The sequence below is a fragment of the Varanus komodoensis genome, unplaced genomic scaffold (assembly GCF_004798865.1).
Source record: "Varanus komodoensis strain SLA01 unplaced genomic scaffold, ASM479886v1 scaffold9, whole genome shotgun sequence".
Taxonomy (NCBI): Eukaryota; Metazoa; Chordata; class Lepidosauria; order Squamata; family Varanidae; genus Varanus; species Varanus komodoensis.
This window is the reverse complement of record NW_025336598.1, coordinates 24,932,862-24,959,450: the sequence shown is the minus strand read 5'-3', so window position 1 is coordinate 24,959,450 and position 26,589 is coordinate 24,932,862. Positions and strand designations below refer to the sequence as shown.

At 39.4% G+C, this 26,589-nt stretch overlaps 1 protein-coding gene across 1 annotated transcript in view; it reads left to right on the top strand.

Moving 5' to 3' along the window:
• Positions 1–21,807, top strand: part of PPAT (phosphoribosyl pyrophosphate amidotransferase) — a 51,805-nt gene extending 29,998 nt beyond the window's left edge. Inside the window, exons 2-11 of the mRNA XM_044417919.1 lie at positions 5,436–5,502; positions 10,559–10,765; positions 13,171–13,283; positions 13,406–13,551; positions 14,115–14,187; positions 15,149–15,300; positions 15,977–16,104; positions 17,513–17,734; positions 18,028–18,148; positions 19,671–21,807. Coding sequence (XP_044273854.1) covers positions 5,436–5,502; positions 10,559–10,765; positions 13,171–13,283; positions 13,406–13,551; positions 14,115–14,187; positions 15,149–15,300; positions 15,977–16,104; positions 17,513–17,734; positions 18,028–18,148; positions 19,671–19,846 — 1,405 coding nt within the window. The 3' untranslated portion in view covers positions 19,847–21,807. The remainder of the gene's footprint in view (positions 1–5,435; positions 5,503–10,558; positions 10,766–13,170; positions 13,284–13,405; positions 13,552–14,114; positions 14,188–15,148; positions 15,301–15,976; positions 16,105–17,512; positions 17,735–18,027; positions 18,149–19,670) is intronic.
• The last annotated feature ends 4,782 nt before the right edge of the window (positions 21,808–26,589 follow it).

Sequence of the window (26,589 nt, the reverse complement as noted above, 5' to 3'; positions counted from 1 at the left end):
ATATCAGCATGCAGAGCTGTATAAAAGATCACAGCTTCCAAAATAGTCACCCTACCTTGTGTTCCATTTCAGTAGTTAGCATACAAATGACTTAGCACAAGATCCTGGCTGATTTAAGTGTGAGTCCCTTAGGAGAGAATACTTCATTTGGGGGGGGAAAAAGATACATCTAAAGGAATAGCATCCTTCCATTCTTCCTGATGTGTGACTTTCATACTTGGTTTTGTTTTCATTCCCTCTGAGGCTAAATAACATCATTCAGAACAATTGAGACAATATTACTGCTTTTCTCCCCAATTATTTGTTGTCTTCCTGAACTAGTCAGCTGCCAAAAATAGATGAATGGTTTCAAATAAATTGCCAATACAAAGCAAGAGAAGTTTGGAGGGCCCTACTGTTTTTACTCCTTAACAGGAATAAAGCTTTATGAGTCTAGCTAGCCCCAGAAGCTACTTTAACTCTATCAGGCTTATCTATTTATAGAAAAACTGGTGCACTGAATTGTCCCCCACCCACCCACATACACACGGATAAGGAGGGTGCGCATTAAGTCGGTTTGTTCTACCAACTGAGCCATCTGTGGTTATGTGGGTTTGAGTCCTTCCAGCCTGTATGTATTTTAGCTAAAGATAAGAAGGAAGAGAGCTTTTTTACCTTCATTGTTCTCCCTGGTGGCACTTATGATGTCATTTGCTGAACACCTGCCGTTTTCTTCCCCTGTCAACTGTGTGACAGGTTCATGTTGCAATATGGCATCCAATTCATGAAAAAACTTCATGGTCTTTGTAGCATCTCCTGAGCTGTGGGCATATTTAACTGTTCTATATTCATATTTCAGATTTTTATACTTTGCACGACATTGTTTCCAGTCTCTGCAGATCCCCAACTCCTGTAGCCTTTTAGCAATGTAAATAAATATTCCTTTATTCCTTAGTGTTCCATGGAGTTGCTTTCTGATGTTTTTTTCTGACCAGACGCTTAACAAGGCTTTAACCTCCTCTTCAGTCCAGTGCCTTCCTGCTCCACTCTCCATGTTGAAAGTGACCTGGAAATGATTCACTATTTCTAGCCAAGATTTTGTTTCCTAGGAAACCAGACGGCTGATTGTCAGTAAGCTCCACAGAGATGAAAGGATCCAGTTTTACTGGCTCAAGCTGCCTGAGGGGAGTAACTTGAGAAACTGCCAAATAAGCAGGTTCGGTATTAGAAGCAGAAAAATAAAGCAGCTCAAGCGCAAATGATTACAAAGTATAATAATTGGTACCCAGAATAATCTCTTTTCTGCTTGACAGAAATTAAGCATAACTCCAAGGATACAAAAATTCATTCTTTAACCCTTGTTATGCAATGTGCTTTAAATATAGCCACTGCTCTGTAATTAACATTAAAGCTCTAAATATATATTCTGGTTTGTCCAGACTGCATTGGAATAGATTTGCACCCTGATGCTGTACATGCTTACTAGCAAGTGCATTTGATTTTTAAAAAATCTGTTCCCGTAGTTAAGGATCAGCACTCAAGTCTGTGATTTATGATATGTTACGTATACTGGTTTAATTATTCCAATTGCAAATTTATTAGTTAGAGTCAGATATTTAGCCATTTTGTGATTCACAGCAAATATAATTGCTATTTTTATTCTGAGAATTAAAAGCCATTAACAATATTTTCATGAGAGTAACCATTTTGAGTTTGCCAGGAATATACTAACAATTAGCTAAAATATTGGGATCAGATTTGTATTATAGTACTCTTTTTTTTTAGTTGTCATGATGAAATTTTTACCTTTTACAAGTATATCATGTTGATAAGAGACATGAGATAAAACTACACATATAGCTGTTAATTTTATTGTCATATGTTTCTAACACCATTGTGCCTAGTTTTTCATTTAGATAAAGTAGTTCAACCTTCTGTAACCTGTTGCTTTCCAGATGTCTTGGACTGCAACTCTTAGCATGGGGAAGTTGCCGTAACTAAGTGGAAATAGCTTGATTTTAATTGTTTTCCCATTTCAGAAAGCACTTTAATGAAACAAAATACATGTTTCAAATGCTAATTGTAGGTTGCCCTGGGGCAATCCTGTCCAGCCTAGACAAACCGTTTTGATATCCCATAGTATTCAGGGAGTGTAGCTCTGAAAACAACTGGTTCTTGATAAAATTTGGGGGGTGTTTTGGATAAGAAAAGCAGACAAAATGAATATGCCTTTCTCCCCCACCCTCTAACAATGTTGTAATCTAGGAATCTTGTGTGAAAGGAAATGGGACAATAGAATGAAGTTTGAATCAGAAAAGTAGAAGTAATTTCTAGAGGGCAGTTATCAATCTACTGTAGCAGGAACAAGAGTCTTTTGGAACTTTAAAGGTTAACAAATTCTGGCATAAACTTTCAGGGACGAACATCCCTTTCATCAGATGCATAGTGGATTAAGGAGAATTTCAGGAGCTTTATACCTTACATATGGCAGGAAGGCTTGGAAACAGTGAGGTCAGAAGGAAGTCAACTGCAGAAAGTCAGGAAACTGTCAGTCACATTAGTAACAGTGATTGTCCTTTACACTGTAGTTGTTGATAAGCATTCTGACACTGGGTAAGCTAATTAACAAGCACTGGATGAAAAGAGGGATGTACCTGCTTGGCTTCTTAGGGGGTCAGAACAGGTTTGGACATTTTCCCCAAAGAGCTTTTTATGTCCTTGCAAATACAGATGGAATTGGGGAATGGGGCAATGGATGAAGGCTGTTCAAAATGTTGCCCACTCCCCTCCATAAGAGCATTTGGCCTCTGCTGCAGGCAGTAAAATGTCTTGTACCAGTACCAGTTGCCCCCATACATTGCAGTGCAGTGGGGGGGGGTCTATTTGGCAGGTGAGGTCAGCAAATTCAGGCAGTGGGCAGGATCAGCTTTTTAACATTGGAGAGCCAGTGTGGTGCAGTGGTTAAGAGCATGGGACTGGGACTCAGACGATCTGAGTTCGAGTCCCCGCTCAGCCATGGAGCCAACTGGGTGACTTTGGGCCAGTGACAGACTCTCAGCCCAACCTACCTCACAGGGTTGTTGTTGTGGGGATAAGATGGAGGAGGAAATGGCCAGGGCGGCTTATTTTATATTGTATTTTTATATTTTTAATTTAATGTTTATATTTTTGTAATTTAATATTATAATTATTTTTGATTTATTGTTGTAAGCCGCCCCGAGGCTTCGGCGAATGGGGCGGCATAAAAATGTTTTAATAAATAAATAAAAATAAATAAATAAATGTAAGCTGCCTTGAGCCCTTTGTAGGAAAAAGGCAGGATATAAATCGAAAATAAATAAATAAATAAATAAATAAAAGATTAGCTGTGCAGAGAGATGACACAGCCAGGTATGAAGGATTCTCTTGAGAGCTTGATGCCAGCCTCAAACATGGTCTGTGACTGCAGGAAATATTTAGACCCTCATCTATAAAATGTGGAAGGTGATGACATAACTGGAAGTTAATACAATTGAATTGTCAGTAAAAATGCTGCCTCTGAATTGATTATAGCATCCTTGGAACAGATGCTGTTAAATCTTCTAAATCTTTGTCATTTTTCTGGGTAATAAAATGTAACAAGTAATGAGAGCTTGGTAGGTTCTTCTCAGGATTGTACCAGAGGGAAGGTTATAGATTGTGCTTATAACTGGAGGAGGGTTGAGAACTCCTTTTGCTCTCACTGATGGATCTGATAGCTTACTGAGGGCAGAGGGACAAATCCTGGTGTTGCAGATCTTACTGCCTGTGTGCTTTAGCTCAGGAAGGAGCAGATTTTAGTAAAGGATATTTCAACTGTTTTCTTCTTGTTGTAATGAGGGTGCCAGGAAGAGGACCCAATGAACCCAAAGCCCGTTCCAGTGTCTCCTGAGTAGAAGCCAGACAAGAGAACTGTTGCCTGAATAAAAGCTTGGAGCCAACAAGTTACTTTTAAGACATAGTATGCAATTATGTCAGTTCTTGCTTTGCTTTGCTTACTTTGCTTTGCTTCTCAGAAGAAAGCATAGGTGCCCTGATACAGATTCAGTCTGGTGAGTGTGAGAGGGGTGGTCCTTAGCATTTTACACTTTACTGTAATACTGATTTGGGGGCCCTGGGGAATGGCAGCAGGAAGGAAAGGGTCCATCTGCTCTCCCACCCCAGTTCACCCACTGGAACTCTGATTAGATGGACTCTCTCACCCTTACAGTTGAATAGGGAGAAGAGAACAGCTCTTGCTGCATGCTAGGTATTAGGTCATGGGTCCTTCAGCTCTCAAGACAAAGGCTTGCCTGATGCCATATTGTGCTTTTTTCAGCACCAGGTAAAGACCTTATTTTCCCAGGCATTTTAGTCTTTTGTTTAAAATCAGTATTCTAAATCTTAGTACTGCTGCTATGTTTTATTTGGTCATTATTCTTCTCTTATACCATTAGTTTTATACTGTTATATTGTGTTCTATGGCTACTTCATGTGAACAGCCTAAAGAACTTCAGCTATGGGGCAGAACAGTAATGTGAGGAATTAATTAATGCTAACTGAACTTCAGTGAGTGGATTGAGCTGATCATAATGACCATATCAATAAGCTTCAGACTAGAGAAATTATAGATTATGTTCTTTGGCACTGAAGGGAACTGAATGAGTGATCATTCTTAGTAGCATATGCCACTGGCAAGATTCCAGACACATTCGATCAGAGGCGAGACCGAGGTGGAGGGAATGTTTACACTGTGGGAAGCAAGACCTTTCTCAACCCACCTAATGCTCTTTGCAAAGCAACGTGCTTCCTTCATCTTTTAAATGATCACATTCAAGTGAAGTACAACATAAAGAAGCAAAACAGATGAGTAGCCAATAAAATGTATTCCCACCTCTTAAGTTATTTGCAGGGCTTTAACCAGCCTGGAAAAGGTCTTGCAGTTGTACTCAAGTATGACCAAGGGTGTAGGATATTTCAGGAAAGAAAAAGCAGAACGGGTGGTGCTTCTTTCCCATCTCCCAGGTCTTTCTGCTGTTGGGCTACCCAGGGTGAGATGGCTCAGGACTGGAATTGATGGCCCCAGCAAATACTATACAAGTGAGACTTGCAAGGAAATGTCGTGATAAAGAGAGCCCCTGTTAAGGCAGCCAGGCAGGAATAGTCTTTTGCTGGATACTCCATTTCACGTTTCACCAATTTTCCATTCTACTCAGCCTGCATTCTGTGGCTCTCCGATGGGCTGTTGGTGTTAGGGGGAATGTTTGCCCATTCAAAGGTCTTTGGAAGTTTTGTTTTATTTTGGCCAATTCTGTGAACCTTGGGGCTTCTCCAAGACTGCTGAAATCTCCATATTCAGTGTGGATAGTAGAACCTACACACAGAGAATACATTCATTATTGGCATATAGGACGTTGTTTTGGTAAGTTAAGCTGCTTTTTCTTTTCTTTTTTTAATAGGGGCCAGGAGAGTGCAGGGATTGTGACAAGTGATGGAGAGTCAGCCCATTCATTAAAAGTACACAAGGTAAAATGGAAAGCTTATTCATTATTCCTGTAGTTAAAAGAAAATGAAGCTATGCATGACCTATTAAAATGAATGTTGTCAGGACTCAAAATCATTCACTGCATACATACCAGGAATATGCCTGGAAACTTCATAGCTGATCAGGGTTTGAACCAGATTTTCCAGTATCCAAGGCCTTATTCTAACATTTACAATCAATAGCAGTACAAAAGACAACTTTGAACATGACAGTTTTCCTGTCAAGAGGTGCAGATAATAGTTATATACAGACATATTCATTTTCACCAGGGATACATGTGTATGAAATCATTAGAACTTGCAAAAATATGCAAATATGGCAAAACAAAGTTATACTGTGTCTGCGTTCATCTTGATGTAGGGGAAGAAATGCTGGCTGAAGTGAGGTTGGCATCTTTTCAATTAAGTCGCTATTTTGCAATAGAAAATTTCACCTATATTTTCTGTGGGGCAAGATACTATTAAAGGGATAAATACTAAAGATGAGGCCAGGTGTTTTTTGTTTTTTGGCCCTGGTACATTGGAAATTCTAGTGTGAGGCCAAAGGAAGTTCAGTCATCAGTTAAGACAACCTTCAAAGCATCAAACAAAAATATTGCCATTATACTCATGAGGATAATTAAAGGAGAACTAATTTTAGAAATGTTCTGCAGTTCAAATTTTCAAGGTACTACCCTGCCTGTATTTACAATATAGCTATTATTTCTCCTTGCTTCATATTTGACTCAGTAATGGATTCCAAGTGTGTTCCTGCTTTAGAATAATAGCAAGCTGCTTTCAACAAAGGACAAGCTGGTCAGGACTTCCCCTGCACAGTGGCAAGAGGACTATCCTCTTACAGGAGAATTTGAAATCTTACCTACCCAAAAGGAGGCACAGGGAGGGGGTGGGGGGAGAATGATAGAATGTTCCAGATTGACTGTCACAGAAAGGTTCCAGGTAACAAACCCTTTTGGTACTTTTAGTCAGGAAAATGACTTCCCCTATTTAAATTTCAAATGCTGTAACTTCACCATACCTACCAGTGCAAGTAAATGTACCATGTGAAAAATTCTACAGTGTCCATTTTGGAGAACTTTTAGAAGAGGGGATCTTTCATTTGGCAATGTTAATGCCAGAGTTTGAACCTGTATCATTTTAGCATTGAACCCCAAACTCTCTTTAGAAGGAAAAGCTTCCAATTAGTAATTATAATACAATTCCACTGAAAGGTATAAGAGCAGCTTTTCTCTCTGTGTCATTTTCCTATGTGCAAATAGAACAATGGACTGTGTGCAAGTTGTACTGTTGTCCTTCTATGCATAGGATTGACTGCACAGCCAGGTAAGTGTGGTGGAAAAAGAGAGCAGCAAGTTAATTGAATATCAGGATATTCTGCCTATTTTGCTTGCACAGGGAGTTGGGAAGGCACTGGACACTGATGCAGCTAAGTAGCAGGAAGGAAATGAATGTGTGGCTTCCCGTTATAGGAGAAGAGAATACAGATGTGGCTGTGGGAAAAGTATCAGATTACTTTTAGCAGTGAGGAACTCTTTGTTGAACAGTATTTGAAAACAGCTGAAAAGTTCCTGAGGCAGCAGCCTACGTTGTAGAAAGGTGCTTCTATGAAATAGGTGTCCATGATAATTGCATAGAGACAATTCCATGCTGCAATTGCAAACAAGACATGAAAGTTCCTATCTTTTCACAGCAATAAAATAAGAACATGTATTTTCATTAAGTGTTACCAGAAAAAAGAGGGAAAAAGAAGCTTGAACTCCCATCAACGGGTAACAGATGTGCCTTTTTTTCTTAGAAAGGTCCTCAAGGTATAAAAAAAACACATTGTACAAAATAAAATTACGTAGTATTTCTGTACTGTTTCTCATTTAAACAAATCCTAAACAACACCATGAAATAGAACAATATAATACACAATAATACATACAATGTTGGAAATTGTTCAAAGTAGCTGTGAGGAAAATCGTAGTATAAGTGCCAGGAGCATCCCAATGTTGAGAGTTGATGGACAGCAAAGAGGTGGTAATTCGGTAGGCGGGGGGGGGGGCTGCCCCCATGTTGCTGCCAAGCAGAGCTCTGCAGGCTGTGGCCCAGACAACAGGAGCTCTCCTGAGTGTTTCAGAAGTGGGTATGGAGGAGCCAGTGGGATAATGAAGGGAAATCTGCACTCTGAGACTTGAGCCATAAAAATGGAAAGTTAAGGTGAGATGAACTTGTTATTTGTGCTGGCATATATGAGTTCTCCAGTGCTGCAGAGAATACTTTAGAAAAGCAAAACATAGGCCAGTTCTCACAGCATGATAATCCACTTTGCAAATGAGCTACTTGGGGCTGGTTGTTCATTCACTTAACTGCTTCTAAGAGACAATCAGCCACTCTGCAGCTCACCATGGTTTATTCCCCCATTATTCCTCCTTGTGGCTCTCTGCACATACCCCAAGGGCCTTTGTGGAACATGCGCCTACTATGCATATTTACCATGATTTAAAAAAAAAAAAAACTTTCAGGGACATTTATATAGATACATTAAAGTGCAGTCATTCTGCAAAGGTGGAAAAAATAAATTTGTGGAAATCTCCCAAGTGTAGGAGAAATAACCATTAAATTTGCACAGTTCTTCCTCAAAGCTGGAAACAAAGTATTCTTCTTTGTGGCCTGTGTGCATGACACATATGAGCTCTGTGCCTGTGTGGAGCTTACATGAGAAGATTTTACAGCAGAAATGTTTTCGGCAGGAACCCCAACCCCACCCTGGCATGTAGGGTTCTTGCCCAGTCCTTCACTTCAACTGCCATCGTGGGTGCATCAGAAAGTTCCTTCTCCACACTCTTGTAGTTATCCTCTTTCTCCTCCTAAAATTCTTGCTTTTCTGAAGCAAGAAAACCTGCCCCTTTTTCCCAATTCCTTCTATAAAACAGAGAGAAAATCTATCCCTACTTTCTCCCATCTGCATCTCTTCCCTGTTTTCCAGCCTAATCTTTGTTTATCCTTTCTACTTCCTGCCCTACAATGGCGCCCAAAGCACCATTTAGAAAATAAATCTGTTGCACCGGTGAACTAACTCCAATGGACAGACAGCCATTCTCTATGCCTCTTCTGCCTGGGAGAGAGCTACGAAGCAGTCCGGGAAGAACAGAGCCAACTGCTTCAAAGCTGAACTATGGAGCAGAGTTGACCCCTTCACACCTACCAAACAGCCCTCCACTTCAGTGGCCCTGGCATCTCCACCCACTCTGCCCACCTTAGTCATGGCCACAAACACCCTGGACACTCTGTTGACACTGGGCTGATCCATCAAGCTCACTAAGGCAAAGAAGCTCACCAAAAAGGCAAGAGGAACAAAAATGGCAGAACCAGGCAAGAGGAAGGGCACAAGAAACACACCCAAGTCCTCACAACTCGACTCTTCAGGACCAGTGCTTGAAGCCATTCTTGCCACCTCCATCTCCAAGGGCAAGAGTGACAACCCACCACCTTTGCCACCCAAGTGCGCACCCTTACTAGCTTCCAAGACAAGGGACTCAGCCCTGTCATCTCAAATCCCATAGGAGCCTCCACATGGACTTGAATGCTGGAGATACTGATTGAGCTCCCTCTCTTGGACTGGTACAGAATGTAGGAATGGCTGGTCCTGCCCCTGCCCAGAAAGACATACAACCCATGAGACTTCTGCTGGGATAGAAGAGCACCTACAGCCCATGATACCACCAGGAGCTCTACTCCAACAGGAGCATCCCTGGCACTGCTCCTCCACCAGAGCTAGGCCAGTTCTACAGGCCTCACATGTGGCAGCTCTGAGCACCCTAGCACTGAAGTCCTTATCACTGACTTGGTACTGTCAACATCCATGCCAGGGTTCCCTTCCTTAGGCTCTGAGGAATATGTATCTGATCCAGAATCCTCCTCTGATGCCCTCAGCAGTGCCTCCATGAAGTCCACCACCACATCCATAAGAACTCTAGATGAGATGGGGCTGGTAGACCTCTTTGCAACCCAACACAGCATGGCCTGCAGAAACACCCAAGCTGCATCCTGCACACATGCTCAGGCACAGTGTACTACCTCTTCCCCCCGTTCCCTCTGGTCATGAAGTCCATCAGGACCGAAAGGACTGCATCCTGGTCTCACGATGGTGACCCAGAACCCTGGTTCCCCTACCTCCTACAAGTGCCCAGATGGATTTTATTATTTTTTAATTTTTTTTTGCTGTTCCCACTCCAATCCAACATAATCTCTCCAGACATTAAACCACTGGGTCCAGGTCAAGGCAGCATTTCACTCCTGATGTGTGGAGAGCCCTGGCCTTCTGCAAGTCCAGAAACACTTTCCATAACTCACAGAAACTGCTTTCCTTGATATAGGACCATGATGCCAGTCTCAAGTCACTCAGACTGAGGGATTAGGTGGGAACCCCTCCTTCATCCCAGGACAAGATTTCTGCTGAAAACATCTCCGCTATCAATCTTCTCAGAACAGGTTACATGCAGGCACAGAACCTATATGTGTGAATGCACAGAGGACCACTCAAAGAACAAGAGTTACAGGTTAGCGACCTTACTTCATTGTCTGGGGAGGCAGTGAAATGGAAGAGAAATGGACTGGTTTCATTGCAAAGCATAACAGAGAGGATATCATTAGCAAAATCAGGAAGAGGAACCAAGGTGGTGTGTGTGTCTGTGTGTGTGTGTGTGTGTGTGTGTGTGTTTTACTGCTCTGGCTTTCTTACCTCTTTCTGACAAGCTACACAAGCAATCATGGCAGTTTCACACATCACAACAAACTATTCTGAAAACAAACCACCTGGAACACCTAAACAAGAAGCCAAGGGATTTCAGAATGGCTTGAGCATGGCTGTGGAAATCATGCTGCGTTCAGACATCATGACAAGCCACCCTGAAAGAAATAAGGGAGCCTTATGTCTAATGGGACAATATGAAAGTCAAATAAATAAGGCAAACAACTGGCCGCGAGTTAACCCTCTCCTGAAAACCAGATCTGTCTTAAAGAACATGTACTTAATTTCCCTGTTGTTTTGCAGGGAATGGGTCTGGTTAACCATGTGTTCAGTGAAGACAGTCTGAAAAAGCTATATGTTTCAAACCTTGGGATTGGCCACACAAGATACTCTACCTCAGGAGTCTCTGTCTTGGATAACTGTCAACCATTTGTTGTGGAAACACTGCATGGGAAGATTGCTGTAGCCCACAATGGAGAGCTGACAAATGCTGTGCGGCTACGGAGAAAGGTAAGGATCAACCTAGCATTTTGCACTCCTCCTACACGTGAAGAAACAGAAGGGGGAAGTAAGTTTACATTTACAGATGGCACAAAATCAGGACTCTGTTCTATTTAGTCATGTGAAAATCCATAGATGATTTTAAGAATGTATGAAATTTGCATGTTTTCCCCATAGTAGCTATTTGATGTGAAAAAATAATGTAATGCATGCAGCCATCCTGTGTTTTATCATGAGTTGTATCTATTGCCTTTGTTTTTCTTAACGCTTCTGACTTGTCATGTTTCACCTTCTTTCTCTTCCATTATGTTCTTAAGACAGTCAATTTGAACCATGATACTCTCGGAGAATAACCTATTATGTCTTTGGTTAGGTTTTGTGCTTTGGGACAGGGTGGGAAACCTTTGCCTGCATGGGCATCACATTAGTGGGTTGGGAGCTACATGTTGTTTGATGGACGTAGCACCAGCTTTCTGCACGGAATACATGGGCACACACATGCGCACACACACACACACACAGAGACACATATACACATGCTCATTCTGCCCCATGTATAGGAATGCCTAGGCCGAAACCTCCCCTCCCTATACACTGAGACCTCATCACATATCCACTTTCCCGCTTCCTACTTGATTGGCACTGGGGAAGCTACCTATCAGCTGGGCAGGGAGGAGGTGCACAATTTACATAGAGAGGAAGGGCCATTTCCATATTTCTCTTTCCCAAGGCAATCCTGCTCTCCCAAGCCCACCAAACAGCTGAATGGCCCAAAGGCCATACACATTGCCCTCCTGTGCTGAAAGAAGACTAGCTCTGGCACTGTCATAAGATTTCGGATTGGTTGTTCTGCAGAACTTATGGCAGATTTCAAAAAGGTATATAGAGATGAAACATGGTTGTCACGTCCAAGTAAAATAGTCAAAATAGGGAATAATTACTATGACTAATATAGATGTAAACAATGTTCTTCAAAATATTGAGAACATCTACAAATTCAAGGGACATGTAGTAAAACCTATTGCTGATTTTTATATATAGTCTCCTGTTTTCACATCATATTAAATTCATAATTATATTTTGTACTTCTTAATCTCCACTTCTAGTAATTCCCTCTTACATATATAATTTGCTACACAATCCTAATAGAGTACTGCAACCTTTTATGAGATTATTTTTTTTACTGTGGTACCATAGTTACGATTAAAGCAAATCATCATGAGAACAAAATTCATTTCTTTTGTAAATCACCCAGAGTGCTTTGGCTGTTGGGTAGTATAGAAATGAAAATTAACAACAACAACAACAATACCTCTTGGAGGCATGTTTTTAAAATGCAAATGCATGATTACTTAATCCGTAAACTCCTTCAGTATACTTATACATGCAATTTGGTACAATTGGAATTCATATATATATATATATATATATATATATATATATATATATATATATTACTCATTACTAACGACTATTGATTCAAGGAGTGTCTGTTCATCACTAATTAAATACATGGTGAAAGAAGGTTATGATTGCATAACTCGTTGTATTCCAAGTATTCTTCATACTGTTCACAATTTAAACCCTGGAAAAGATGGAATACATAAGTAATTTGCAAAAATAAATAGACATGCAACTCAGGCGACACATCAAACCAATTCCTCAGTAAGCCATAGTGAGTTAAAAGTTTCTCTGAGATAAGAGTGGCAGGTACACCCACATCATATGCACTTCCAAATAGAGATTTATAACCTCCCCTTTTATCAATGCATGTTGTCTCCTGTTTCAGTGCTTGTTGGAATGCAGGAAAACAGCCTTAGACTACAGCCCTAAACATATTTGTTTTTCGGCGCCAGGCGAAGACCTTTTTATTCAAACATCATTTTAACTGTTAATACTATTTATTTATTTTATTCTTCGGCCAGGGCGACTTATTTTATTTTATATTGTTAACTAGTTTATATTTTATTGTATTATATTTTAATTGATATCTTTGTGAGCTGCCCCGAGGCTTCGGCAAATGGGGCGGCATAGAAATTTTCTAAATAAATAAATATGTACCAAGGTAGATGTAGACCTTGAGTAGGCTGTATGTTGTATTGCTCTCTTACATGCGCTCTTCACCAAAAACTTCTAATTACATCCCTGAGCCGCCTGACTCCCTTTCTATAGCTCTCCTCCCCCATATTTACAATGTCCATTTGAAGAACATGATGTGAGCATTCTCTTCCCTTGAATACCAGGTCTTTAAAGGACAGAGAGAGGTGTCTTGGTGCACGGACCCACCTCTTTCATTCATGCTTCATACATGTTTAACTTCATGATGTTAAATGAGATGTGGTTTAACAAAGCAAAACAAATACATCACTGGCATATATTTGATAAACCTGTATCTTTCCCCCTCTGTTTTATAGCTAATGCGCCATGGAGTAGGACTTTCTACCAGTTCCGACAGTGAACTAATCACTCAGCTGCTGGCGTTCACTCCTCCTTTGGAGCAAGATGACACACCAGATTGGGTAGCAAGGTAAAGGAATAGGAAGCAGCAGCTGCTGCCCAATTATGCAAAACAACCATTGGAGTTGTTAGATGTTTGCTTATATCAAGAATCCCATCTATCTCTGTCTACAATTATCTTTCCTATTTCAGAATAAAGAACTTAATGCATGAAACACCCACTTCATATTCTCTTCTGATGATGCATAAGGACATTATCTATGCAGTGCGTGATCCATATGGGAACCGGCCACTTTGCATTGGCCGCCTCATTCCAGTAGGTGATATATATGGAAAAGGTATGACTTCACTAAACTCTATTGGCCTGAGCTGAACTCGTGTTTTTAAATACTCTCATTTGTAATATTGGGGTTTTTTTTAACTAAGTATTTTAAATTGGTGCCCAGGGCCTCTCCGACATCCGACTCATTCTGTTCTAAAGTATAACTAAATTGTCTACTTATTGAGTGATCACTTTGATTGGGATTATTGCTCCTCCCCCACTTAAAGATACAACTGTAATTTCCCCCTCGTGAATCACACAGAATTAAATAAGAACAAACATGGAAAGATAAAATCGGGGAAAGGACATAATGCAAGATGAAGGCAAGCTGTAGTTAGATTCAGTGCAGTCTCAATAATTCAGAATGCCATTACTTTTTTTTGCATACTAAGTGTTTTAAAAATGGTAGAATACTGAGAATAATAAAGGGAGAATTAACTTTCTGGTCCTGTTCTTTTGGGAATCAATACTGGTATAAAGTATTCAACTTTCAAAAAAGTATGAAATGAACTTTTAAAAAAGGGATAAAGTTTTAAAAAATTGTGAAAATGCTATTATTACTGTTTGAAATTGTTGCAGGGAAAACAAATGCAGAAACTGAAGGATGGGTGGTTTCCTCAGAATCCTGTAGCTTTTTATCTATTGGTGCAGAGTAAGTTTGTTTATTATGAATTTTTAAATTTATGAACAAATGAAATAGATTGTTTCCGCCATTTTGCACTAAAGTAATATTTAATTTCAACTTAAGCTAGTGGTGGTCTGAGAATTCGGATCTCTTCAAAGTCAATGGCAAAACCATATTTTATCTTAAGGGAGCTGGAATGAGTATTTCTGTATTTAGAAGACAAAACAGTAGATGTTCATCTGTGAAATCCAGCTAAGTCTTAGGCAATTCATTTTTAAAATCTGTGTTTCACACTTTTCTTTTTGTGGGCACAATATGAAAAAAGGCTCATTCAGTCCCTTAAGTGAGTGCCAGTACTATGTGCCCAAACAGCCATGGAACTTCTTTCTCTTTCTCCCTCCCCCTACACTACATGCTCTCAAAACGCAAGTCTCTAAAATTTGGGAAGAAATGAAATGTCAGCCATTTTTTACTAATAAACTGCATGGTAAGCCATTTACCATGAAAAGGGGGAATTAAAACGCTTTTAGATTTGCATCGACATCTTTGTAATTTGGGAAGAAATGGCACATTACTATCCATGCCTATTCAGAAGGAAGTCTCACTTTGTTCAGTGGTGCTTATGCCCAGGTAAGCTTGTAAAGGGGTGCTTCACCTCAGATCATCCTGCTGCTTCTGGGCTGGGTCTGGACTGGGCCTTCCCACGTTTTCAGGCTTTTATCCTGAGCTTGAAAATGTGGGACCATAAATCAGCATGAAGAGGGGATAAATCAGCATGGAAAGAATGGAAGCTGAATGTTGTGCCAAGTACCACATTCTGTACATGATCCACAGTCCTGTGAAATTGTGCTAGCAGTTATAAGGGCTCCATGCTGTTGAGTTTTTCCCGTTCAACAGCACCACATCTCATAATGATTCATTTCTCTTACAATTTCACATTTTCTAAAAATCAATGAAGGGTTTTAACTTAGGCAACCCTGTTTTCAAGATATTACCGTGAAGTTATGCCTGGAGAGATTGTGAAGATATCTAGAAATGAACTCCAAACACTGGATGTTGTACCAAGACCCGAAGGAGATCCATCAGCGTTCTGTATTTTTGAATATGTATATTTTGCAAGGCCCGACAGCATCTTTGAAGGCAAGCTACCACATTTTCTCTGTCAAGCATTCTTTTAGATTGATAAGCCCCAAGTGTTTCTACACTGGCTGCTGCTTCTTTTCTCTACTATTTTGCAAAACATATGTTCTGTACAAATATGAAAACATATGTCCATGGCTGTCTGGGATAGACAAGTATATCTAATGCCTTAAGAAGTTCTTATGCAGCTTGAATTTATTGAACTTGTCCAAAAAGTGAACTGTAATGCCCTCTAGTGGTAATAGCAGCTAATAAGAAATAGTCCTTGATATCAAAAGTAAAGGTATTTTATTGAATTGAATTGCTGCAGTTTGCAACCTACCGTAAATTGCAAGTTATGTATGAGCTATAACAGCCAAATAGATTATGCTTCCAGAATGGAAGGAGGAGTCATCTTCCATATAAGAATGATTTAACAATTTTGTACCCCATAGCACCTTATTTGAACTGGAACTGTATTGACATGGGTGTAAATATTTTAAAGATGTAAGTTGTAATAATAACATTCAGTTAAAAATAACCTTTACTGACAGATTAGTTTGCTGAATATGCTGGTATTGTAACTATAACCTGTCTGCAAATATACCATGAGATTTTAAAAGCAGGAGAGGGAAATCACAGATGCCTAGATTAAAGTTATACAGATACAAAAATAAGCTTTTATCATTCTTCAAAGGTCAAATGGTGTATTCTGTTAGGAGAAGATGTGGGCAACAGCTTGCTATTGAAGCTCCTGTAGAAGCGGATTTGGTTAGCACAGTCCCAGAATCTGCGACACCTGCAGCCCTCGGTTATGCACAAAAGGTACTATGTCTCTTCCCTTTACCCTGAATTATCTGGATTTTTTATTACAAGAAAATCACCTATTGAAATAGACATTTTATAATAACAAGCCAAGAATATTACTTACCTGAACCCCAAAGTCCTTCATTCTGAGGCTTTTCTCCCAAGTGGCCCTACCAAATGAAGGAAAGCAAGTAGATGCAGGTGAGAGGGCCTTTACAGTGCTGGCAACCCAGTCTCTCAGCCTCCATTGTCATCTTACCATGCTATGGCAAGATTTTTTTAAAAAATCTTTGCACTGTTTGCTACTGTTACTAGTTTTAGTCTTGATTTTATTACATTCTGCTGCTGCTTTTATCTGAATTGTTTAATTGTCATTGTTTCTAATCTGTACAGTGCCCAAGAATGGAAACAATTGTAAAGTAAATATTTAGGTCTTTTGTGGACAAAAGATACTATTTACTTCATTTAAAATATTGCCTTCTCCTTCATGCAGTTCAAGGCAGTTCATAAAAACAACTAAAATACAAACCGGTAAAGGTTTTTACTTCCATTAAACGCCAGTCTCATGATCAGAAGAGGAGTCTTTGCAGAACTTTCCCTTTTGGTCCTCCCATAAAGATCGCTACTTCCAGAGCAGATATGTATGCATATGCAGAAAATATTCATTAACAAGATGAAGCGGTTGGCATCTCCTAAAATACCTGTGTAAATTACAACACAAACTTTGCACAATCTTTCAAACAAAACACCAAGGAGAATGAATGCCTTGTCCCAACAGGTGGCACATCCCAAATCCTTGAACCATGAGTGTAAACACTGCACATATTTGTAGGTGTTGCTTCTGATTTATTTAAATTGGAATAAAGTTTTTGAAGTCCACATTTTCTTAGACCGTTTCTTCATTCGCAGTTATGCTATCCCAGAAACAATGTGAAATTGTCAGGCCTGAAACTCAAGAGCATCCACTACAGTAATTTATGTAATTGACAGTTCTCCAAATTATCACATATGTTTCGGTGGCTAAATCCATAAGCTATGAGGCAACATGTTATTTGGTCATGGGCATGGACAAACTTTCAATGTAACTTGCATATATATTACTGTATATTAACATGTGAATAATTTCTTGGTGCTTCATACCCTAAAGTGAAACAAGGGAAGTTTAACTGTAGGATTATTTGTAAATGGAAATATTTAGGTACAACTCTAAATATGCTAGGAAATTATTGAATTTTGTATTACGTTAACAAGATTAGGAAGGGGCTTTTGTAACTGCAACTGTTCCCACTTAGTTTATTCTTCTACGTATGTATATTAGATTCAGGAATATTGGTGCAAACTCATCTGTATGGAATGCAAAATTCATCTTAACCACTTGACAAATACAAAATATTGTACTTTAGCTTTGATTTCCTCTTGTTTACAGTGTGGATTACCATACATTGAAGTATTGTGCAAAAACAGATATGTAGGAAGAACATTCATTCAGCCAAACATGAGGTTAAGACAGCTTGGAGTGGCCAAAAAATTTGGAGTTTTATCAGACAACTTCAAAGGGAAGCGTGTTGTTCTTATTGATGATTCTATTGTGCGAGGCAACACTATTTCACCCATAATTAAACTACTGAGAGAATCAGGTGCTAAAGAGGTAAGTAAATATTATGGTCAGTTCCTAAGCAGCCCCTGAAACCCTTTATAGCAGTTTCTCAAGTTTCATAAGGTGGAGGGGAAGAGAAGCAAAAAGAGTATAACATTCTCTGGCTCTTCTGTTTACATATCTAGGTATCCATCCTGCACTGCTCTCTTTGTAGCCAACCCTAATTTATTTGATTCTACTGCTAAACAATTGACTACATCTTTTCCCTGTACATTCTTCTTTTCCATTGGTGTTGAATCAATACAACAGTATCAGTGTTGCAATATCATATTGATTGTTTTCAGGTACACATTCGTGTGGCTTCACCTCCAATACGATTTCCTTGTTACATGGGAATAAACATTCCAACAAAAGAAGAACTCATTGCCAACAAGCCTGAATTTCATGACCTAGCCAACTATATAGGTGAATATTTTGGTTTTTAAATCCTTTTCAGTAAAGGTATACACAGAAATATTTCCAGAGGGGTAGCCATCTTACTGTGTGATAGCAAAAACAGCAGAGTTTTGCAGCACCTCAAAGGATAACATTTCTCTGATGGTAATCAGAGTTCACACCATTGTTTGCATGAAATTGGCAGGTGTACATAAACACATGCTTGTGCTAAGACTTCTGGGCATGAGCTGATGTCAGAGAGAAACACAATGGGAAACAGTGATTATTCAGTAAACGCAAAACAATTATGATAATAAAATTGGTTGTATAGGTGATAATAGAAAGGCATTCAGTGTAAGTTGACAATTTTCAAAATTACATAAGCTACTACTACATCTTACTTTATCTTTTCATCAATGCACCAGAAAACTATCAATTGCTTATCAGCATTTCTGTGGTAGTTCTTTAAGGCTAGAGCTGCAAGGCTATATCCACTGGCCTGGGACAGGAGCAAGCCCCACTGAATTCATTGAGACTTGCTTTCGGAATAAACATGTATACATAACAGTACTGTAATACTTTTTGGAGCAATCCTGGATGGGGAAAATCTTCAGGGAAAAAGAAAGGGCTGGTGCTGCTTGAGGGGTGTATGTGTTTCTTTCCCAAGTTTTTCTTCCACTGTATGCATTGCTTTAAGTATTCTATATTCGGATTATCACCATAGTTGTGATTTTTTATGATTTGATGTATTTAAATAATAGGACAACATAATTTACCTTTTGAATTTGTATTTCCTTAGAGGAAATGCACATATCTTGCATTCAGGAGCCTTCATGTTTACTTCCAGAATTTCTAGTTAAAACATTTCTAGTAGCAAGAGTTTAGCAGGCCCACAGCCCAAATTTAGTAATGATCAGGATTATCAATTCAGGGTTTATGATAGTAGAAACATTTGTTTTACCCACATTGTCAGTCTCTACTGGCAACAGCTTTCTATCACAAGCCTTTCCTTTGGAAAATGGTGAGAATGGTTTTTTATCAAGTCTTGTGCTATGGTGAGTGCCTTTTTTATACAAAGGCAGGGTATTACTTAATCACAGAAATAAATTATAAGGTATTTTAGGAAAGAATTTAATTAAGGCACTGTGGTTAAGAGTGCAGGACTATAACTCAGGTGATCTAGATTCTAGTCCCCGCTCAGCCATGGAGCCAACTGGGTAACCAGTCACAGACTCCCAGCCCAACCTACCTCACAGGATTGTTGTTGTGGGGATGAGATTGAGAGCAAGAGGAAGAGGAGAATGATGGAAGCTACTTTGAGTTCTTTAAAAAAGGCAGGATATAAATCTAGAAATAAATACATAAAAATAATAAAAACCATTACTGCTTCATGTCAGTACATCCAACACTGCAGTTAGCACAACCTACTCTTATATGTTGATTCCCACATTTGGGAACCTGAAGTTTCAGAATTTTTTGGTTCAACTGGTTGATTTTTTGAAGATGATTATACTGCACTTTCAATTGTTCATCATTTTTCTCTTTACTTTAGGGGCTGACAGTGTTGTCTATCTTTCAGTAGAAGGACTGGTATCATCTGTCCAAGAGAGCATTAAAGCAAGACATGATAATGAAAACAGCCTAAAGACCAACAAGTTCCGGGTTGGGAAAATAGGCCACTGCATAGCTTGTCTTGTTGGAGAATACCCCGTAGAGCTACAATGGTGAATTTTCAGAATGCAAACACCAATGAATTAAAGTATGGAACTGATGACTTGCTTGATAGCAATACTCTTGATCAAGCTGCTCTCGTTTTAGTTAAAACCTTATTAGGGATGGTAAAGAACATAAAGAAATAAAATATAAAAATCATGTGATAAACATTAGTTCTGGAACTTTGGGTGAACAAAGGTTTACCAAAGTCTTTTAATTCCTTAGCTGGCCTACTCTTGCTGAGAAATTTGGAACTGTTCTTTGATTTTTATGCATTAATGTGGGTGGGGGTAGTGTTGTCCTTTTTTTTTTTTTTTTTACAAATGATTTTCAGACAGGCTATGAGCCATTAAGCCATCCCAAATTTAAGCAGTATTCAGTCAAAGGAAAATGTGAAATTTGGTTTTATAAAAATGACAAATTTTTAAGTTTAATAACTGTATTTGCACCTATTTCCATCTGTTTTTCAGTTCTCTTTTTGAAAAATGAAATGTTCGCATTCCTGCTTATGTAACTAAATCATCCATTATAGCTTGCTTCCAAAGAGACTGAATATCATTTTCTATAGTATGTTGCTGAGACTGGGAGACTCAGGGAAATACTATGCCAAAACTGTCTAATACCTTGAGCCTTAATGATTTCAAATATGCTGTATTAAAGTGTTTTCACTGTGTGTCAAAGGAATGTGACAGGGAGAATTAGATTGATAACCATCTTGAACACCAGATGTTCAGCGCTAATTTTCTCTAACATGTTCTTTCATCTTGAATGCTTACTTACCTTGTAGTTTGAGTGAATGTTTTAACTACATGTAGGCCTTCAAAGAAGACTCCAGCAATGAAAAATTAGCATGCAAACTTTTAAATGGAGTATTTTAACACATAATAATGCTCCTTAATTTAATATATATTACATCTTTGCTCAGTATTTAAAAAAAAACTTGTGCTTTTTGTGTCTATAAATGGAAAGTTTCAATAATTCCTTAGGGGACATAAGAGGCAAAGCTGATTTGAATTAGAATTGCAAATAATTCTAACTCTTTACAAAAATCACTGTTCCTTTGTGGTCTCTGGACAATCCCACATATCACCATGTGTCCTGCATGTGCCTGCCCAGAGCAACGGTTGGAATTATCACGAGCTAGACACATATTTTGGCAGGAAGCTCAAGGCACCCTCAATGCTCAGGAGAAATGGCTCCTCCATTTCTGTTCAGTTCCTCAGGACCTGTGCAGCAGTGGCATGATGGAGAACTCACTGCTCTTTAGACTCTCTGGAGCACATTAAACCTTATCTTCTCCTCTTTGTTTTCTTCACACAGATGGGTTTTATAGTCCTTCACTTCCTTCTATCCAAAGGGCAGGGCAAATAGAGCATGCAACAGGGTCGGAGGTACCTTATTTACACATTGAGTCAATTTGAGAGTTATTCAAATAGTTCTGTTTCCCAAATATGGTAAATATGCGTACTTGCAGAGCCATTGCAAACACTCATGAAGGTGGGAAATACTAAACAGAAGATGTGAATAGCCAGGAAAAAAATAAACTATAAAGCTAAGAAGACCTTTTATCTCACTTTCTTAAGTGCTGGATTCTACTACTTTTAAAAACAAAGCTACTTGACTGACAAAGCTACTTAAAGGTTGCAAGTGGCTTCCATAGAATGAGGAGCACTAGGAAGACTGCCTAGCAGAATTGGACATAGCCTTCAAAATAAATGAATAAAACAAATTCCCTAAGACAACTGCTTATCATTTCTAAGCAAGCATCCTTTATGATTCACAATGTATGTGTATTTCCATTCCGTATACTGTGTAGACTGTGTTAATTTATTGTGTACAGTTTCTATGATGTGTGTGCATTTCCAGCAAAGGGCTTCTAGTGCAAGTGTACAGAATCATTTTTTTAATCTTACAAAGACATGAACAAGAATTGTAGACTAACTCATATAGCATGGAATCTTAAAATACATAATGAAGTATTTTGTCTAAGGGCTTCTGTATGGGAGATATTTATTGTGTGCTCATAATCTCTTACTGAAGATTGTGGGGCTTTTTCATGACGTTGTTGTCCTTGAAGGCTTCTCCTGATTTTCTACCCTTTTTGCAGCTATTTTTGGGGCGGGGGCAAGTTAGAGCAAGAAAAGTCTGGTATTAAGTTTTAAGTTGTGACCAACAAGAACATAACAGAAAAGACAAAGATCTTTTATATTTGGTTATTCTACAGAGCTACCTTGTGGTTGGTTGATAGAATACATGGAAAAGTAGAGAAATACAAAACCGTGAAAAAGTCTGGTTGTAAAGGATACCTTTTTCCTCCACAACAACAGTGGAAGAATTATCTGTACAGCAACAGATTTAATCCCTCATGTACAGAAGCCCATAATCACTTGACTCTTCTTTTATAATACGAAGTTGGAACATAAATCATATGCACTATGTTAACAGTCTCTTCTATATTACTGATGATATTGTATTGAACCTGACTTAGGGAGTGAAACTATCTTGATTTTTATGGACTTTCAACATGTGCTGAAATAGTTCATTTTAAGCAATTCAGTTTGCTTTTCAGTGTAAATATTAGTGTGTTTCTTCCCTCTCCTTTTCCTCTAAAAATATGAGGCTTAGTTTATGCAATTAAAAAATCAATGTCCCATGAACTGTGTACAATAGATTAGATTGAAGCAGTAGGCCAAGGGTCATACGGTAAACTCCTGATCATACAGGGATTTGAACCCAAATGTTCCCAGCCCATGTCTGACACTGTCCATTGCACTAAACCAGCAATTCAAGGTTTTTGTTTTAAAGTTCTTTCTAAAACCAAGTATAAGCCTCATGGGTAAAATCACCCTAAATCCTGAAAAATGGCCAGTATAGATGCATTGTTAGATTTAATTACATTTTTTTGGCAGAACAAATACACACTTACATTCATATCCAAAATATCTATTAGCACCATATATTTTGCTTATCCAGATTATCTTTTCTGCCTCATATACCTACTATTTGACTATAAAAACTTAGAAAACGTAAAAGTGCCCTAAACAAACAAAACCAGGGAAAATATTTAGCAATCTGTAATAGGCCTACCATAATTGCTTGCTCTGCTTTGCTAGTTTTGGGGAAAGACAAGCAGAGATGCACACAAATTTGGTCACCTTGCCCTTCTAAAATTTTAATTTGCATTGAATTACATGACTTCTGATAGAATGTGATCACTTCTTTGCATTTTTGAAGAAGGCACTGGAAGGATATGTATCTACATGTAATCTGAAGGGAGAAAAAGCAACAAATAACACTTTATTTTGCCAGATTTTGCTTTAGCAATAAACATTCAACTGGTAGTAAAGAACCTTGATTCAAAAAGCAACTACATATTATAGAATTAAGGAAAGATATGAATGATTTGCAATGTAGTAGTTTGTCTGCTCTGACTAGTAAATTCCTCTCAAGGGTCATAGGAAAGACATGTGTCACCTTACCTATGTTAATTTAATTTAAATTGGAAATGCCAGAGATTGAATCTAACATGTTCTGAATGCAAGATCTGTATCTATCACAGAACCATGGTTCCTTTGTGCTTATTTCTGATCTGATCAATCCTTATCCTTCAAGTATAAGAATCTTGCTTAATTCACCAAACTTGAAAAACATGGTATAGGGAAAGATGATACCTGAAACTCAGGTTGAAATATCACAGTTTCTGGAATACTTAAATCTTATCTCATCCTTGGATTCCTTGGGCAAGTATCTATCTCTTAACTTCAAAATGCTCATCTGTAATGCAGGAACCACTAAGCTGTTTTTCAAGATTAGCAGGTAAGCACAGTAAGCAAAATTTTAGAAGAATTAACTCACAGGTTAAGGATCATAAAAGGAATAGGCAAATGGAGTCTGCCTGAATCAGATTGGAAGAGACTTGGCAGCTTCTCCTGTCATGAATCGTTAACAATATGTGAAATGCTTGGGTAATAGAAGACAACTTATGGCTGTTAGGAGTGGCAGATGTAGTCGTTCATTTGCTTAGCTTTGTCTCAGAATGTTAAAAAAAAAAGGAGATGGGAAGAAGCAAGCTGAAAATACTTGAACGAAGGAGATCATTTCCTTCTTGATCCAAAATCAAAGAGAATACAAATGCATACATAAATAAAAAAGGGCTTCTGTGTTATTAAGGAGAAAAATTGGGACCAGCCCTTATTTTGGAAAATGAGCCCAAACTCTAGAAATTTATTTAAGGTTGCATTAAAGATGGGAAGCCATTTTGTGCAATTCCAATAGCCTGGAAAAAGGATTTCTTTGTGGTCTCTGTGGATTTCACATAAGGGCACTGCACCTGCACGGAGCCTGTTTCAGGATTTGTTCAGTGGGAACCCCTCCCTAAGTCCTGCTGCAGCATAACTGCTTATCATGACCCATGAGAAGAAGACCTGGTCTTTGAAGCTGTATGCACAGAGACTACAGCCCCAGACATGATAAATCAGGCATGGAATCCCTCCTCTCTGTGGTGCAGATGCTGAGAAGATGAGATATACAGGTTCCAGGATCAAGATGTTCCCTTCCTGTTCCAACACCCCCAACGCAACTCCATCACCATGGAAGTCAGCCCAAGGTTGGTCCTGTAGAGAGCAATCCACACCAACGGAGAAAGGGCTGTTGTTTAGACATGTTAGGGAGGCGCTATTATTCGTTGGTTGTGTCATACTCAAGATTGCTAACTATCAGGCCACCATGGCCTACTGCCATCTTCTCCTGTGGGTCAAGATCAGTACCTTATGCAACAACCTGCCCCGCAAGTGCATGGAGCTGGTGAAGATCATCCAGTTTGAAACATCCGAACTTCCCTGTCAGGAGATACACGCAGCCAGACACCAGGCCAAATGTGTCACAAGGAACATGGGGGTGATAGGCCTCAGCTGGCATGCATGGCTGCAGTTGTCAGGACTATCTCACAAGGTACATGCCTCCCTTGAGGATCTGCCATAAGATAACTTCCTCAACACCTGTACCAACAAGTAGATGGGCTTGATATAGAAGGAAAGGGCAGTCCCATGCAAGATGGGACTACACCAAACACCTCTGAGACCCTACTCAGCTGTGCATAAATGGCACCACTCCAGCTATCCACCCCTCCCATACCACCTGAGGCTGCAAACCCCTTCAGGCCAGAGGTACATGCCCATCTCCCAATTCAGGTGAGGGAATAATACCCCCACATTTGCACCAGGTGCCAATGACTAAGCAGCACCTCAGTCGCTCACCACTCCACCTTCCACTGCCTGCCTCCATTGATGGAGTGAGATAATCTCAGACTTGTGGGTCCTATTCATCACTGAGCATGGCTATGGGATAGAATTTGAGGCCCTCCCACTTCTTGGCACCTTGAAATACACAGCACCTCTTGGGGTCCTCATGGAGGAATTCAATTCACTACCCTAGAAAGTATTCTATTCAGTATTCTATTGTACTAAAGAGCAACAGTGGGTTAAACCAAATACTGAGCTCTGGGGTGTCAATCATTTATTGCACCTAAAATCATTTGCATGGTCACACTACAGAATATTCTTCCTTTGGTATGTGAGAGAGACTGGTTCATGTCAATAGATGTGGCTTATATCCACATCTCCATCAAGGATCCCTACAAGCACTCCCTCTGCTTTGGGTTGCAGATGACACTTCCCCGTTGGCCTCTCCATGGCCTCCTGGGTATTCACAGACAGACTCAAACTCTGTGGGAGAACACCTTCCTATGAAGCTGGCCAGGGACACTGTGCTATCTCTCCCCCCAACTCCCCCATTCACAAAGGCCCTAGCAAAGATTCCTCAGCAATGTATCCTTATCAACCTGTGCTTGCCCAGACAGTTCTGGTTTCCCCACCTGCTGCGTATGTCCAGATGAACCTTTCTTCACCTCCCACTTCAACCTGACATAGATCATCCTCCATCTGGAAGTCCACATGCTCCACCTCACAGCCTGACAGATCAAGTCCTACCCCTAAACATAGTCGACTTCTCAGAGGATGCCCACCCTATCCTGGAGGCAGCCCTGAAGCCCACCATGAGGTAATCCTACCACACTAAGTGGAAAGTATTCTCCAACGTTGCTGCCCAGCATGGATTCAACTCTTTTGGCTGCCAAATACAAGTCCTCCTCTTCCTGAATTCCGTGTTCCAATGTGGACTCAAGACGGCATCCATCCATGTCTAATATTTTACAAATATTTTACTTTCTTTGCAACTTATGTTTGATATATGAAATATAAGTTTCTTTAGAAAGATTGTTAATATCAGGAAAGATTAAGAAGTGCCTTCATGTTTCCAAGAGAAGAATATATATAAGGATGGAAGAGCAAAAACATGCTTTGGATAAAAGTTGATGAAGAGTGGCAAGCTAGATTACTTCATCAGCTTTATCAGATTTGACATGGAAGCAAGCTCTGCACAGCCATATATATAGAGAGAGAGAGAGAGAGCGAGAGAGCGAGCGAGCGTGAGCGCAAGAGCGAGCGAGCACGCCAGGAAATTTATATATGCCACCGTTTCAGTGATCTATTTTTTTTTTTTTTTTAGATCTTTATCCAACAGAAAGGGATGAATGTCTTCTTCCATCACCAACCAGTTTCGTCTCTTCTTATGGACGCATTGCTACAATGCTCAGAGAACCTTTTGCTTTTTAGAGCAATCTTTCAGTTATCAAGACCACTGACAAGGTTCTCAGGTGTCTTTATGTATATTCTGCGAGGGCAGCAGAAAATTCTACAGAA